The sequence below is a fragment of the Carassius auratus genome, chromosome 38 (genome assembly GCF_003368295.1).
Source record: "Carassius auratus strain Wakin chromosome 38, ASM336829v1, whole genome shotgun sequence".
NCBI classification, from domain to species: domain Eukaryota; kingdom Metazoa; phylum Chordata; class Actinopteri; order Cypriniformes; family Cyprinidae; genus Carassius; species Carassius auratus.
The window spans coordinates 11,488,581-11,506,896 of record NC_039280.1 but is presented as its reverse complement, the minus strand read 5'-3'; the positions used below and the strand labels follow the sequence as shown (position 1 = coordinate 11,506,896).

General features: G+C 36.8%; 1 protein-coding gene across 6 annotated transcripts in view; it reads right to left on the bottom strand.

The window, feature by feature from the left end:
* Positions 1–8,918: 8,918 nt before the first annotated feature.
* The window catches only part of LOC113057063 (fibroblast growth factor receptor 3), a 42,339-nt gene continuing 32,941 nt past the window's right edge, over positions 8,919–18,316 (bottom strand). For all 6 annotated transcript variants that reach the window (XM_026224094.1, XM_026224093.1, XM_026224095.1 and 3 more), the window contains exons 14-18: positions 18,186–18,308; positions 16,149–16,219; positions 13,104–13,241; positions 12,156–12,261; positions 8,919–12,067 (exon numbers count right to left, since the gene is read on the bottom strand). In XM_026224094.1, coding sequence (XP_026079879.1) covers positions 11,900–12,067; positions 12,156–12,261; positions 13,104–13,241; positions 16,149–16,219; positions 18,186–18,308 — 606 coding nt within the window. In that variant the 3' untranslated portion in view covers positions 8,919–11,899. The remainder of the gene's footprint in view (positions 12,068–12,155; positions 12,262–13,103; positions 13,242–16,148; positions 16,220–18,185; positions 18,309–18,316) is intronic.

Here is an 18,316-nt window from a genome sequence, read left to right as displayed (position 1 = left end):
TGCACATCAGCATGTGTTCCTCTGATGCATGAGTGTGCTTGAAAAGTTGCTCACATTTGATTTTCTATCATGGTGGGGACTTTCCATTTGACTTTTATTGTTTTTAAACTGAGGTAATGATATTTTCTTTCCCATAACCCAAAACTCGAACCCTCATACAAACCGTTTTGCACTTTTAGATTTTCAAGAAATGTTTGTTTAGTTTGTTCATTAAGCTGTATGTCAGGTTTTACTGTCCTTCACTATCCACATTCACATCTACATAAACAGAGATATCTTTTTTTTCCAGCTCTGTCTCTGTAAACTCACTTTTCTTAGGGAGTGTTTAGTTCCACAGGATGGAGAGGCAGGTTTAGCATATGGAAGCGTTCTGCTCAGCCTAATGACTGCTAATTTCACAGCAAATAAGTCAACAGAGATTCCTTTGAATCACACACCATTTACGAGCGGCCATGAACAGACAGCATTCCTCTGACTGGAGCTAAAGCTGGAACTGTCCTCTTATCTACTGAACTGCCACTGAACTGTAGAGTCCTAGTCTTTACCTCTAAACTGAACAGTGTGTTTCTGTATCTCACACACATGTAACACTGCCTGACTTTATTCTCAGCTAATGAGACTTACCGGCCTGCTCTGAGCACACACAAACACTCCTACACACAGAATAACAGCAGAGTGTGTGGTTAGAACTTTAATGCTTTCTCAGTTATGAATTGACATCGTAGTGCACATCTGTCACGTGTGATTTCACCGTAGATTTAAAATGACAACATACAAGTGTTAAACTATAAATATGATGCTAAACAAGCGATAACAACTTTGCAAAATAACAGGTTGCTGTTTTATCCCTAAAAAGCATTTCTGTTATTGCGCTTAAACATATATTTCTATTAACGGAATTAAGTATTTGTTACATTTAGATACCATTCCTTTAGATATGAGTTCAGAAAAAGCTATTATTTTTAAAGGGGAAAAAGTGATGCATGAAGTTTTAATTTCAATAAAAAAATAAAAACAAGTTATTTCTAGATTATTTCTTCATTTTTTTATTCTGTATTTTAACAAATCTCTTTGGATTACACACTAAATAGAGTTAAAATGATCAAATTATGTGACTTGAGTGTCTTGTTAATTGTATAAGTCCTATTGGGGACACAACTGAAAAATGCAGGCACTGTTTCCTTAGAATAAGCCTGATGCAATTCAAAATTGAGACATAAATAATACATCTGGGATAGTGTGGATCTCTTCTCACCTATCACACTTATCCATCTGCGTCTTTCATCTCTGAGCTCTCTATGGGGCTCTGCAGCTCTGTGGACGTGATAGAGTTTATCACTTGCTCTCGTCTGGAAGTGAAATGGATCACAGACACACTGCTGCACATATTCCCCATTAGATAGTTGCAGACCTAAACAGATAGATAATTCCTTCACGCTCGTGTGCATTTGGCTGCTGGATAAAGAACATGCACGCTATATCTGGGTGATCTCGGAGCATGTGTTAAATGTCAGTTTTGAATATAACAATGAATTTTAGAAGCAGTGATGAAGCACATGAAATGACTAATCGGGACCCCCAGCATTTATCCAGCACTCCTTATGCTTGAGTTATAGAGCTACCCAAACTTTGAGGACATCTGGATTAAGCTTCTCACCAGTCAACTCAAGAGATAACAAATCTTGAAACCTTTTTTTCTCTTAATTTCTCCCTCACTCTGTCTTTCTCCCGATCAGACATTGCAGTGGGATTGTGCTCAGCTGGGACAAAAATGCTCTTACAGTTCATTCCTCTGTTTATAGCTGTTTTCTAACATTTGATATATTTCCGAATATTCTACTCAAGGTGTTTCTAAATGGGTCTTGATACCTTTTAGCTGTTGCACAAGGGGATTTTGCTCCAGTGACAGCTTTTTGTACCTTTTTTCTGAGAGTGAGTATTGTTATACAAGTACATGTAACCACTGAGTTTGCTTACTTGATCAGTTATATGCATATAATGTAGCAAGTTATGCATTTTTTATTATAAAAGAAAACCAAAAAGTTAAATGCGTGAAAAAAGTCTGTACACTCCACCAAAAATCACATGCAAGATGAAAAGTTTAATTAAAATTCAAGAGTTTGACATAGATGGCATGCTGTATATTAATGTAATCAGAAACAAATATGCCCAAATAAAGGTAAAAAATAAACATGCCTGAAAATCTATTACGGGGGCAGATAATTATACTTAATGAAAAAGTTAATAAATGACACAGTTGGAGACTGACATTAAAATCATAGATAAATAATAGCCTGAGTGTGTTATTAGCCCAGTGTTTGACAGGACTCCGTGCTCCTGCACATAGCTGAAATACCCACCAAAAGCAAACCGCACCGTCCCACAATACGCAACAGATGAAGAGCCAGAGATGTGTGTGTGTGTTGAGGACACCTGTCCCCAAAGCTCACTCCTCTCTACGGCTGTCTCTCACACATCCTCACTAATCGCTAGTTTGGCAGCATTGCTCCGACAACATTCCAAGGTCCAGTTTCAGGAGAAGAGCTCTCTCACACAAGCTTACACAATTACACACGGACGCACACTCACACGTCAAACACACAGTCATTCTGGGGACTTGATGTCCCTTCTTCTTAACATGGTCTCCGTTTTGAACTTTCATCGCTGTGTTCCAGCTGTGAACTCACTTGCGAAATGAGGTTTGGACGTAATACTTGTAAAAAAAAGTGCTAATATATTAAGCAAAGTTCTCTTATCTTAGAAGAGGATCTGGCAAACGAAAGCCAAGATAGTGATAATGCAATAGTCCATAATTGATCTCTTGACTTGGACTCGAGCAACTCATTTTATTTAATATCACGTTTCACAATATGGGAACAGTGTAATGCACTTTATTTGTAGAAAAGTTCAATGTGTTTGCAAGTGCAATAGAAATGAAAATTAGCCCAAAAAAGGGCATTTTGGTAGAAACATCCTAATTAAAAGAGTATGCTCTGTAAACAACAACAACAAAACTGCTGACATACAACTTTACCACCAAATAATTTCAACTCATCCCTCAGTTTTTTTATAAGACAAAGGATGTGTAGATTCAGTAAACTTAAGTTCTGCATGCAAATATACCAGGATACTGTAACTATCCATAAAGCATTTTTAAAGGAGCCAAATTTCAAACATTCACATTTATGCTCCGAAAGCATTAGGTGTATATTGTAAGTGGATTACTGTACATGGGTTTTTAAGTCAGAATAATTTTCTGGAGTAATCAGCAGCATGCCACAGATGCTGGCGTTACAGCTTGAGCTGTGTTTAAACCAGAACATTCTTCTGGCGACAAGCATGAAAAGGTATATTTGAGCAGCTCTTTGAGTGTGTCCGCAGTGCCTGCTTTCCTGAAACATTCTGGCATTGTGTTGCAGAGCCAAAAGCTTTCACACAGAATGCGTCTCTCTGTGGAAACATCTGGAATTTGAAGGAGTTAAGGATGCCAAATATGCTGCCACAAAACCTCCATACCCAGAGGGCAGAAATAAGAATTATAATTATGAATCTGACTTTTTCTAACTGTTTTTCCTCTTTTATTCACAACCTCATATTATCTGTCAGAAACAACAGGGAACTATTAATTTTAGGGGCTGCCAGTTGCAGCCTGGGTTCACTTGGTGGCCTATAGGTGAGGTAAAGACTTTTGGAACTACTTTCTTAATGAGTAACTTAAGGCATAGTTCACCCAGAAATTCAAATTCTGCCATATTAACTCACCCCTTATGTCACTCTGTGAAACATAAAAGAAGATATTTTGAGAAATATGTCAGTGTTTTTGGTTTAAACTTACAATGGAGATCAATGTTTTGGTTTTGGTTTCAAAATACATTTCCTCTCATGTCTTTTTTGTCATTGAACAAATAGTCATTTAAATTTTTTTGTTTTTTTTAGCAGGCACAACTTACAGTACATTCAGGCTGTCAAATTTTACCTATCATGTGTTCCCGGGGAATCAAACCCCCAACCTGACGCTTGCTAATGCAAAGCTCTACCACTTGAGCTACAGGATCACTATAGGTTTGAAATTACGAGTGTGAATAAAATAGGACTTTTTGGGGTGAACTATTTATTTAGTTTAAGAATAAATAGTCTATTTCGTGAGTATTTTTTTTTCTTTAGTCCAAATCCTGAACAAACATCCAGTTTTTCTTTTAATAAACTTTTTTTTTTTTTTTTTTTTTTGTGACTTACTTCTTTAATTTATGACTAAGTGATTCAGAGAGTTTGTTTAGTTCGGTCAATCTGATTTTTTAGTTCAAATTCTGAAGAATGTCAAGTTTTTTTATTTTTACTAAAGCAAGCAGAATTGCAGCTGATCTTTACAGACAGTGATCACATACTTTCTTTGTAAAGAAAAGAGTATTTTTGACATGTTGTTCCATAGAAAAAATAAGCTTGTGGCTTAATTATTTTATTTTATTTTAGTTTAGTTTAGTTTAGTTTAGTTTAGTTTAGTTGGTTCAGAATTCTGAAGTGAATAGACATGAAGCTTCTGTCATCTCTGTCGTCAGCCAACGGTAATGAGCATCTGGAGCAGTCCTCATGAGTGTCTTACTCTTACCATTCAGAAGACAGAGTTCACATTCTGCTGTGCTGGCATTTAGACGCAATTCAAATTTCCTAAAGCTCTGTGTAAACTTCTGTCAGTATGGCGGGGAGTCCCTCATCCCAGCCAGCTTCAGTCTGGACTTCATCCACTTGTCAGAGGAGTCTCCACGCTGACGCTTGGTTTGACACATCTCTCCTGTCTCAGCCTCTCACTTGCTTGTCATTTTTCCCTTCCGCCTGGCCCCCTCCCCCTTCTCCCGCGTTTGCGTCATAAGCGTTGGTGTCTGCAGTGGCTTTTTAATAGGGGCTGAAAAATGCCGCCGCTCTGCCGTCCAACGCCACAGACTAACGGTAAACATCTTGTCTGGTCAGAGCACAGTGCCAGCCGGGTACACACATGCACATGAAGACATGTTTTTACTTGATTAAATTTAGCAAAAAATAGTCAGTGACTCTGGCTCTTCTGTAACCACATCGAAGGTATTAATTATGCTCAGGCCTCCCAAACTCTGCCTCTCATTGCATACCTCAGACCACCGATGAGTGTGTGTGTGTGTGTGTGCACTATACACACTAAACCAGCAACAATTACAGAAGGGTCTGGCACAACATGAGTCCAGAAAACACACTTATACACAAATCAAATGAATTAAGTGCAGTCGGGAGGAGATTTCCTGCACCCTCTGTTTTTAGGTCTGTTTATGCAGCGGGGCCATTTTGGAGTCTTTCTTTTTGGTCAAAAAATATTCAGTGTGTTGACTGAGAATACAGACCAGCACTGGGTACAGAGAGCCATAATTATCTTTACACAACTCACAAGTCAGGGACGTTATGGTTTTAAAGGCCATTTTTATTTTTAAAACTTAATAGGGGCATTATTTGAAGTTATATAATTTGATATATCATTTAAAAAAGTTCTCTGTGGTTAATTTATAATTTTAGTTTAGGTTATAACCGTTTTCCGCTCTCTGTCTCCACCTCTCTCTCTCGGACCATTATAACTAAATTAGCCATTTGTTGCTTACAGACTCCTACTTTGTTTGTAAAATACTGTATAATAAAAGTATTTTTCCTTTTGAGTTCAATATATTCTGCATCTCTTCATCATTGTCTTTGCAAAGCCTTTGTGATGTCTGCAGCCCGTCATCTGGGTTATTGCAGCAAAAGATGGTCTTTTGAAAGTTAGGGTATTCTTATGATATGACCCCTTTAATTCTGAAAACGATATATATATTATGGTGCGCTGATTACAGGACCCTGAGGTGTACTCATATACTCTGAAATGCATGTGAGTCCTCAGCTACTTTTTGTGTGTTTACTGTGTATACCACATGTAAAGCAGGGAGGGATGGAGTCACTGTGAAAGCTGCAGTGGGGAGGACCAGGTGCCACAGCTATCTTGTGGCCTATCATCAACTTGAACAAACACAGAGATTTTGCATTAGTAATATTACAAAACCCCATGAGGCGTCCCCCATTTTGGGTTTTAATGCGAGCTGTTGTCAAATGGAATAATTGCAGAGATTTTTCCAAATCTTCTGTACACAAAAACTCATCTTCATCTAATGAACTCCAGCTCCTGTGCCATCAGCATCGCACACATGCATAATTTTTGTGTTAATTTTGATGTTTGTTTTGCATCATTTTCCTGATGGATAGTGTATTTGTAATATTTCTAACAAAGGCAGTTGTCTGTTGGTATTTGACAGAATCCATGATGTTATGTGCAGACAAATAGGCACAAAGCATATAACTGTGGTCATGGGGTACTTTTTTATCCCTCTGGACCCCTTTAAACTCATCTCACATGTTCCTAAAAGATATTTTTTAGTTTCATCTGACCATAGATCCTGGTCCTGTTTGAATTTCCAGTCATGTCTGGCAGCTCAAAATGCTGGAGTTTGTTTTTGGATGAGAGCAGAGGACTTTTTCTTAAAACCCTCCCAAGCATCATGTGGTGATGTAGGTGCTGTTTGATATTTTTTTAGTCTTTCTGAACCCAAGAATGAATTTCTGCAGTTTTCCAGCTGTGTTTTTTGGAGAGTCCTTGACCATTTAAACTATCCTTCACACCATGCATTAAGATGATATGGACACAAGTTCTCTGGATTTGATTGGAGTGCTTTAATTATTGACCTGATTGTTGAAATGGGAATTTTCAATGCTTAATCTATTTTCTTACAGGCTGTTTTTTGAAGCTTAACAATCTTTTGCCTGCACATCAGAACTAGTTTTACTCCTTCTGATGGATGATTCAGGGAACCTGGCCGTTTTATTAACTCTTATTTATACTTCTGTAAAACAGAAGTCATGGCTGAACAACTCTTGTTTGTAGTCACTCTAGTCATCTAACTATATAACTATGAATGGGAATATATTTCATGAATGCATATTACTTTTAGGGGTGCTAATAATTATGGCCAGTGTGCAATGGAGAATAACATTTATTTCACAATGTAATTTTCCCACCACTTTCAATTGTTTTACTTAAATTCTGGGTTACATTTTTGTAAATATTTTGAAAGAAAAAAAAATCACAATCCCCATTGCTCATATTTACCAATAATTCCAACTTTTTTAGGTCTCAATATAAGCTCTGTGTTTCTGTATTTATTGTGCAGTACTGTATTTTCTGATTTCACAAGAGCAATGTGAAATGTGAGCAATTTTCAGTGATGGAGAGCATGCCATTGACAGAGAAATTTTCATATGGTTTCCTGCAGCAGCACACAGCTCATTCCTTCAGGGCGCTTTAGGATGACATCACTCGTGCCAAACACATTATGCATCTGCACATAAACAAATGTCCTCATTGAACTTATTATGCAGAAATATAACCAAAAGTTTATAAAGCGCTTTGTAACATACAGGTAGCAATGGCAAGATTACAGATCTGACAAATCCCACAGAGCATCCAATTTTGAAGACTCTGACTGAGGTGCTTGATTTCCAGTGAACCCTGAGCAATTGCATTCAAGCTACTGCACAGTGGGACAACCTGCTTATAGAGTGACATCAGTGAACCAGGGGAAGAAGAACGAGAGAAATTGAGGCTTTTTGGAGTCAGAGAACCCTGCAAGAATAATAATAAAAAAAAGAGGTGTAAAGAATTGAGGGATGCAAAGCCTCCCCCTGAGCAAACACAGCTCTGAATCAAACACACCGATTCAGACCTGGCTCTCTCAAACACATTTGTGAAAGGAGCTCTTGAGCTGCAAAGTGAAGTCCATGCACATGAGCGCGCACACACATATCTAAAGGCACTGAATGGGTCTCTTCAGAGCCCTGGGGAAGCAGGATGTTCCCCTTCAGGACATATTTGAGTCTTTCAGCTCTAGAGAGCCCGGCAGGACTCCAGCAAACAAACACTCACAGCCACAAGTGTCCTAGTCCAAAACTTATGAAAAGTTTTTTTGTGTTATTCTGCACAACATTATTTCTATTATGATGACACATTTTTGTATTACATTATTGTATTAAATATATATTGCACACACATTTATATTTACATTTTGGGTGCTACTTGCCGTTTCTTTGTAATTACTTGTGAAATGTTCTAGCAGTTTCTCAGTGAATATGGTTTCAGAGTATTCTACATCAGTTTCTTTCTCCTGCTCTGTGTGAGTTTGTTATACCTGCAATTTATTTTATGATTATTTCAAGTAATTGGTCCCATGCATGAATTGCCAGTTGCTGAGTCATGCACCCATGCAGGTTAATTAGTGTCATTTTATGCTTATGCTTTTAGGCTTGACCACTGACTGTAATAAATTGGCTTTGGAGGACAACAGTATTTTATATCTCTCCCTATATATGAAGCAAGGGAATTAAAATGTCTCAGAAGAGTAAGGAAACCAGTAAGATAAACACAAAATGTTATAACATTTGTTATAACATTCACAAGTGTAATAAAGTTGTCTTTAGCATACATGCAAGTGTATGATTTGAAAATGGTTAGAAAAGGGCATTTGTTTAATAAACTTATTTTGTTCTTGTAGTAAACTGATTACGTGTGTCTAAATTCTGAAGATTATTGCATTTTTAAGTACTTTTCAAATGTCAGTGTTTCAGATAATGATTCCAAAACCCATTTTGGCTCACTTTTTTTTTTTTTTGGTCATTCAAACAGTTTGCCTACCGAAATGTCAGCGCATCAGTATTCGGCAGTATTCATCACTGAGAATTCAGGAGTTTCAAAATGTACTTTCTTTCACTGCATTTCAATCCTTATGAAATTCTCTCCCACACTTGGTCATTATTGGCTAAATAAACCTGAAATACTGAGGGTGGCCGGTATTGATTGAAAAAGAATGTGACAAGCGAGCACTGGTTTTGTGGTGTTTATTGAAAAGGTTTTGATTGACAGCATAATTCCGTCAGGCACAGACTAATAGAGTGTAAAGGGGTTTAACAGCTCGGAAGGGGCACAACTGAAACAGAACGGAATGTTCCACAGATACAGAGATATGGAAAAAGAACACAAAACACTGTTAGTCAACTATTCCATTCTTTTGTTAAACAGAGAGGGTTGCAGATGCTGAATGCCTTTAATTCTGCAAACGTGTTACCTCACCGCGTAAAGATAGAAATCTACCTGGAATGCAATGCAATTCTTCTGTAAGAAAACACTGTAAAGAAGCTTTCATCCCTATTAAAACAATTTGAAAACAAATTAAAACAAAAACACATCTATATAAAATCTATTCATTTGCCAATTTAAATCTATAACTTAATTTAATATCTTAATTCTAATAAGAGCTGAATGGCACTATCAAATAGAGCTTAAGAGGAAAAGAACAAATGCGTAAAATGAAAGAGTGTCGACATCAGACCAGTATTGCTCAACATCCAGCCACTTCAAAAAAGTGCTGGGAGACACTTTGTCCTGTGAAACTGTCTGGATGTTCATTGTAAACATTTAAGTCAATTTTCTTCAACCCCTTAACGCATCTTGGCTCTGCCTCCATCCCAAAGCACACAAGCATGAAGGAATGCTGTCCTTTTGAATAAGAGAAGGTCACGGAAGCAAGCGGATGACGAAAAACCAAACAAAACATAAATACAAGGAAATAAATAATCTGGGTTTGTGACAAGGAGGGAGGAAGACCAGCAACATTGTTCGATATGTTTGAAACAATGCAAAAGAGCGGTCAGTAGTAGAGCTTTGGATGCGGAGGTGAGCCAGAGGTTATAGGTTGTACAAAAAATAAAAAACCAAGCTGAGAGCGATCGCTTGCCCTGCCATTCCACACCACCAAACAGTGAAGCAATAACTCCACACGGTTATGGACAAACACTCAAACACTGCATCCAACAGAACATGATGCCCCTCAGCTGGAAGAAGAAATTACAGAACAACGTCATCCATATCTTTAAGAACCCAATCTGAGAATTAAGGTAACGAAGTGCCTTACACATATTTACTCATTTCTCATTCAAAGAAACACCCTGCTTATATCTGTTCTTGATGTGACCATACGTCACAACATTCATCCGCTCAACTCCCTCCCAGGCACTTGACAAGTACAAAATTCAATGGTTTGCAGAAGGAGGGAGCAACTGCTTCGCTCGGCACCTGTACAGTCACCTCCTATCAAATCTACAGTTTTCATAGTTTAGCAGCAAGCGAATCATCCTCTTTTTTTCCCCCCATTATATATTATTGCCGGCTTTCTGCTTGAATGCAATTGTCTGAGGACACCCTGAGACACGACCAAGCTATCCCATAATGCTTCGCTTAGATTCGCAAGGGCCAGAGACACTCATCTGACAACCATGCACGCTAGAGTTGAATAGCAATAACGGTTCTGTACTCATTAACATAAAACTCCGAGCAGAGAGAAAGATTTTGGCACTTTGCAGACATACCGACCCAGAGGATTACCTCAAAATGTTATTATACATATGAATTAGCAAAAGAGCAAATAAGAGCGACAAACTCATAATATGGTTTCACCATGTATCTATATGCTATGGTAAGTTTTACCTACATAGCACTCCTTCATCATAGAGTTGGATGAAAAGACCACAGCGCTCATAATCAGAGAAAACCAACACTGTTTTTTTTTTTTTTTAAATACTGTATTAAATAGATCTCATGCATGGAAGCCCAAATATGGAGATTTTTTTTTTTTTTTTTTAATATACAAACCTGATGAAAAGTGCTTTAATTGTGAGTCTGACTGGAGTTAAAAATACATAGTTTCCTCATAAAGATCAGAAGCACTTGTGGTCCTTTTATCATTAAATTCAATACTGACTACTGGCAAAGCAACTACTTGTTTCATGTTTAGAATTCATACAGTAATTTCATCATTTTGCTCTGCTGATATCGCCAATTAGCTTCTCGTACATTCTTGTCACTGTAAACTAAGAAACGGAAGAAAACAAGCAAAAATAAAATACAACCCATCGGTTGAAATCTTGCACTTCTGTGGTAAATAACTTACAAAATTGAAAACAAAAACCCTTTGTTTACAGTACCAAAACCCGACTATAATTTTAGACCCCCTTAAAAACCTTAAGTCTATAAATAGCTTTACAAATATACATGTTCATTCAAATAAAACTTTTGTTTAGCTTTTTTAAGATTAAATGTTTACATGATCTCAACAGTGTATGCTTACTTGCTTTTAAAAGGTCATTCTTTCTTTCTTCTTTAGATTTTTTTTTTAAGTACACTGCTACCGACTGCAATATGATACATATTTATATCTATATATTTACAATAAAAACTTTAAGATACGTACAAAGCACACAGTTATATATCTTCTAATTAAATCTCACATCTAGGAGATTTCTCTCTTTTAAAAAAGGATGAAAAACGTTCTTTGTGAGGAGTGGAGAGGAGAGACTGGCCATGGGTTTGATTCTCACTCCAGTCAGATATTGCTGTAAAAACATTTCCTGTCTGTGTGTGACAGGACGACTCTGTCTGTCGCTTCAGAACCGTGCGATGACACAGTGTCGATCCGTTCTTTTTTGTTTCCTGTCCAGCAATTTGTCTGTTGTTTTTTTTTTTTTTTGGTAGGCACGGAATGGTTTGACCCTTCTGACTGCGTTGCGCAAAGGAAAAACGAAACTGGCCGAATATAAAAATAGGAATTCTCTTGTCATAGACAAAAAGCTGAATAATGATTTGGAAGAAAAGGAGCTGAAGGATAGGGGCATAATCCGTCCTTCAGACCTGCGAACAGCTGGAAGTCTGAAGCTTCTCGTTGAGCGTTTCATGAGATCCACACTGTACCAGGAGCCCAGAGAAGCGAACTGGAAGGTCCCCACAAAGCACCATTTCCGCCCCGGGTCCTTATGTTCGTATGACCCCATTGCTGTGGAGGTGATGTTTAGGGAGGCAGGGCTCGTCAGGTAAAGGGTCGTGAGCAAACACAGAGTCGTCGCTGGAGGAACAGGTGCTGTTGGAGTCTGGACAGGTAGGGGAATACTGTTCGAATGGCACCGACAGGTCCAGATACTCCTGATGGATGAAACACACACACATCAGTATCGGCGAGTTCAGGCTAATAAGAGTTAAGGTGTTTGGTTCGCAGCACAAGGTCTCTTACATCAGTGGAGGTCATGGAAAGAACCCTGTCGTGATCCTCCACTAGCTGTCTGAACGTGGGTCTTTGTGAAGGAACAGCGTGCCAACACTCACGCATAATCATGTACCTGCACGAATCACAGTACAAAATGATACATGCATTTAATATGTGCTAGAATTAAAATAATAAAACATTGATGGGCAATAGATGCATCCACGTCATGTTGGAATTACTGTAATTATGAGATTCAGACTTATAAAAAGCAGTCTTGCTTGCTCTTAAAAGTATAAAATTACTTTTAATAACTCGTAAACTGACTTTTCCGAGAGCACATTCACATAAAAAAAAATACTCTAAGTGATGCCAGCATCAAGTCAATGTAGTTGAGCATTTATCTTTTAATATTTTATGTTTAATTCCTCTAAATGACTATTGTTGATATCTTAATAATGCAAGAATAATCAGAGTAAACGATAAACAATACAGTTAAATAACTAATGACCTGCTAAATAAACTGCACAATTTGTCCAAAAATTTTTTGTGTGTGTGTTATTTTATGTTACTTTTATAAATAAACAAAAACATTTTTTTTATGATTGTAATAACTATTTATGTAATATTATTTCATTCAGAGTATTTGATCTCTCTCTCTCTCTCTAGTATTGTAAATACACACACACACACACACACACACAATACTATATACTATATACACGACACACAATACTAAATGCTTTTGGCTATCTCAATTTCTTCATTTTGAAACATTAAACCATGGAGTTTTATTTATGTGTTTTTTATTTATTCTCTTTTTTATATTTAACTTAAACTGTAGGTTTTTTTGATTTAATAATTTTACTAAACCATATTGATTAAAATCTTTCAGCCCTATTTCACAGCTTTATTTTAAGTGAAGACTAAGAAGGTCTTAAGAGTTTTCATGAAACGCAAAGAAGATCAGAAACGTACAGTTCGTGAGTGCAATTTGCAGGTTTGTCCATCCGATGACCCTCCTTCAGCAGTTTAAAGAGCTCCTCCACTGGGATACCTGGGTACGGTGAGCCGCCCAGTGTGAAAATCTCCCACAGCAATACTCCGTAAGACCACCTGAGATGCAAGAGAGGTCACAGTTCAGAGCAAATAACGGGGCAACAATCCCACATTTACAGTACAGCACAAAACATAAGTCCAATTCAAGGATAAGTGAAGTGTCTAAACACGTGATAGGCCTGTATATGCCGGTGGTGTTTGAAATAGTAGAGTCACAATACTCTTACTATCTGCCTGTCTCTCTCTGGGGTGTAGATACTTGGCAGATGTGAGAGAGGAGTTTTGTTGGTTCTCACTGAGGCTTATAATGTATGTTGGTGATATGAGACGTGAGTCTATTAAACTAGAGTGAGTGTGTGTGCGCACATATGTGTATGTGGGTGAGTGTTATCACAAGCTGCTCTGTTAACTCAGGGCTCTTTTGTTTTGGCCCCATTCCTCCCACGCCACCACTGAGCAGTGCTAATCAAATTAGCCACGCTAAGAGACAACAGGAGCTATGAGCCAGCTAATGCTACCAGGCCAAACACAAACACACACACACACACACACACACACACAGTCAGTTAGAAGCCTTATGCGGGCTGAATAATTGGCTCGTCATTATATCACTATCCATTCATTAGCTTTATGTTGGAGTCAAATCTCATTTACGCCCATCAGCGTGGTGCTCACACAAACTCACACACATACAGAGCAGATCGAGTGAATGAAGGGCTCACTGCTCATATATCATAGCATAAGTACAGCCTATAGACAGAGGCAAATTATATTATTCTATTACTGCTGTCTCAGGCCAACTGTGATTAAAGAGTATTTAGACATATTGGAAAGTGCAGCTCCGGAGTCTGATGAATGGGTGTTCGCTCTACTGAGAGACAGTGTGTAGTATACTAATCAAAACCTGCTGTGCAAACATAGACACACTCACTACTGTTCAAAAGCTTGGGGTCAGTGAGAATTATTTTTATTTTTTTAAATTGAACACATTTATTAATCTATTTAGGGATGCATTCAGTTGATCAAAAGTGACAGCAAAGACATCTATAATGTTACAGAAGGTTTCTATTATAAATAAATGCTGTTCTTCTAAACTGACAAAAATATATTAAGCAGCACAACTGTTTTCCTTGATAATAAAAGATAATAATAGAAGATAAGAGACAAATAATAACAATGATAATAGTAAGAAATGTTTATTTAGCCCTATTTTGAATTTTATTTTGAAATACCCCCCACCCCCCCATTTGAATTTCGTGTGGTGCATTCACACAGGATAAGCAAAGCCTGTTATTTTACTCAAATTTACTGAATTATCTCTCTGATGTCAAGGCTTTGAGAGTCCCGTTTTATGGTCCAGATCGATTTATAAAAAAGAAATGAATATAGTTTCTTGCACTTTGTCATTTACATTTTACCAGGTTAAAATAATAACTCAAGCTTTATGCTTTATTTATTTGTAGCACATTAACCTCAAAACCTTTTCAGCGTTCTCTTTCTGCAAACTGTATGCTGTGGAGATATACTGTATAACAGCACCCAAAATACTATCAAACACTCCTTCAAAAGCAGCTCCATTCATCACAAAAGATGGATAAAAAGGCACACAGGAAGAAAAAAAAACCTCGAAAAATGAAATATGACCCGCCAAATAACAGAGATGTCGATTCGCACGGGGCTAATATTATCTATAGAGGACCTTGGTGTTCGGTGAACTATGGTAGGACTTTTGCAGGGGAATTTTGACTTTACAAATTACAGACATGGGCGATTCGCACGGGATTAAGATCGCAGACAACCTTCGCAATTATTACAAATGACTGGAGGGCACCAGGTAATCCTAATCCCATGCAAATAGGGCTTTTATCACTAAATGAACATATTATGATGACTTCTGAAGGATCATGTGACAATGAAGACTAAAGTAATTATACTGAAAATTCAGCTTTGCATCACAGGAATAAATTACATTTTATAATATATTTAATTTGAAAACATTACTTTAAATTGTAATAATATTTTACAATATTGATATGTATATGTATATATTTACATTTACATTTATTCATTTAGAAGACGCTTTTATCCAAAGCGACTTACAGATGAAGACAGTGGAAGCAATCAAAAACAACAAAAAGATCAATGATATATAAGTGCTATAACAAGTCTCAGTTAGGTTAACACAGTACACGTAGCATGGGATTTTAAATAATATAATAAATAAATATATATATAATAATAATAATAATAATAATAATAATTATATATATATATATATATATATATATATATATATATATATATATATATATATATATATATATATATATATATATATATATATATATACTCTTAAAAATAAAGGTGCTTCATGATGCCATAGAAGAAACTTGTTTTCTAAATGGTTTCATAAAGAACCTTTAACATCTGAAGAACCTTTCTGTCTCACAAAAGGTTCTTTGTGGTGAACGAAGATTCTTCAGATATTAAAGAGGTGGTTCTGAATGGAGGTTCTTTGACCGAATGTTTTTTTGTGGAACCAAAAATATTTTTCTATGGCATCGCTTGAAGAACCTTTTGAAGCACCTTTATTTTTAAGAGTATATATATATGTATGTATATTTATGCTGATTAACTACATGATTTTTTTGTGAATTAGACTACACTATGTTGTATGTTTATTGTTGAATGCAGCATGTAAAAGCTCAGAAAGATGTGTTGTCTTTGTTTTATTTAGTAGTTCTCAGCCATTTTAACTAACAGCCTTTTTTTTCACATCTCTGAACATTGGCTGTGAATTCCAGTGCAGGAAACACTGGCACACTCTCTTGGATGGCTTTGATGCTATCGTTGCAGGGTTATGGTGTTCACTTACATTCCTTTATCGCTTGATGAACTTTATGAACAGATGGCATGAAGTGATGGAGGAAAAAAGACGAGGTATGCATGGCAATGTAAACTCACACATCGCTCTGGTGCGTGTAGACGCGGTCGAACAGTGCTTCTGGTGCCATCCATTTGACGGGCAGACGACCCTGAAAGGACACAGATCAGTGAGAACAACAGTGGTGCTGACCCAGCAAGACATACAGACGCCCAATGAACATCAACAGGCCTGCAGCTTAATCTCCTACTGTCCTGTCTAATGGAAATACACTTCAGCAGTTCGCATCAACAATGCTCTCTAATCTCCAACTGTCCCATCCAATATCCAAAAATTTCACCAGCCACACCCCACATCTAAAACCTGCCATCACAACACCTAACAGTTCCATTAAACACATTATATTTATTGCACCAGTGTTGGGGAAGCTAAAAAGTCCTACCGTGTTTAATAGCATTTAGCTTTGATTATATTAACAATATAGAATGGCCATTTAAATGTCATGTAAATTAATTTGGTGATCCATGCTTCTAAATTTGGGGACAAAAGCACCTCTTGATGAGTTAGTCCATGTATGTGATGGATAATTATGCAAGTTACTAACAGTGCTGATATATAGCTGTGAAACACTACACTGTAAAAAATAAGTGTAATTTTAACTGTAAAATTTTGTAAAAACGCTACGGAAAAAAACTGATAATAGGTAACAGTAAGTTCCCGTACTATATACAGGGAAAAACTGTAAAAGATCTAACAAAGCATTTAATGTAAATTTACAGTAAAATTCTGTTAATTATACAGCTTTTAGAAGTAAAAAAAGAACAAATCAATGTATAATTTACAGTCTAAAACTGTAAACTGATATTCCCAGAATTCCCTGCGTGACACTCCACGTTTGAAAGTATTTTGTTTAAATAATCATGTTTTTAAATAGTTCTTGTTATCAGTTATGTACATTTGAGCTTTATGTTACATCTTCTGTTGCTTAATGAAAGTTTTTTGCATTATTTAAGTATCACGTGTGTTACCATGATTGTGTTTTGTGTTTTCATAAATGTGCACCTTCTATATGTTAATATATACTTCTGCTTGTGGTGAAGCTACTTGTGATGAGCTTTGATACTTCATGTGGCTTTCTCTTATACAGTACCATCTTTATTATTATGGTGGTTGTCAGTATTTTCAAGGTACAAAACAGATTTAATTTTGTGTGTTGTTGAATTTACTGGTTTATATTCACATTTTCTTGTTTGTAAATTACAGCTTTATATTGTAAAATTAACAGTTTTTGACATAAATGTGTTTACAGTTTTCTGTATTTTTACAAAATTATTCTGGCAACCACAGCTGCCAAAAAGTTTTTGTAAAAACAACAAGAAATTTTTTACAGTGTATGTCATACTCAATGATTTTTTACTAATTACTGATTTGGACAAATGTCTGGACAAAAATATAAAAGTAAATAACATAAAACTCTAAAATTTAATGTAATTTGTAATCAGTTATGCGTTACAGTTTGCCAGTACTGGCTATAATAAAAAAAAAAAAATTGCCAAGTCATTACTTTCAATACCAAATTTAAATTCGGTAACAAAAAAGACACAGGAATGAGTTCAGAACACGCTCTAACTAATCAAAAGGTGCTAATACTGATGACTCTATGAACCATTTTTTAATAAGTACTTCACAATGAATGGAAAACAAGTGTAAACCCCCCACCCAGCCCCCACCCAGCTAAGCTAATGTCACGTAACGGAAAATGTAGTGAAGTTACTGTAGCAGCACCTCTAGTTTCAGCTAGCTGGATTCAAGTACCTACTGTATTTCACAATGTACTGCAGGCAAGGTAAACTGTGATTTGTTCAATACTGCCCAGTACACACCAATACACACACGTTCTTATTACCAACTCCTGACATCAATCAATGGTTAATTCAAGACAAGTTGCTCATGAAAGCACCATCAAAAGTTCTTAAACTTAGCATACACAAAATTCAACACCTGCAGGCTTGACATTTGAAATACAGTACATAACCACATCCTCTGTGTTTCAATCCAGTGCCACCCAAAAGCGCTATCCTTGAAGCATTCTGAGATTGATAATAGTGTCGACTTACGTTGGTGGTCTTCTTGTAGTAGTCAATGTTGTGCACATCTCTAGCCAGGCCGAAGTCTGCAATCTTCATCACGTTGTCCTCGGTTACCAGAACATTCCTGGCCGCGAGATCCCTATGGATACACTGGCAAC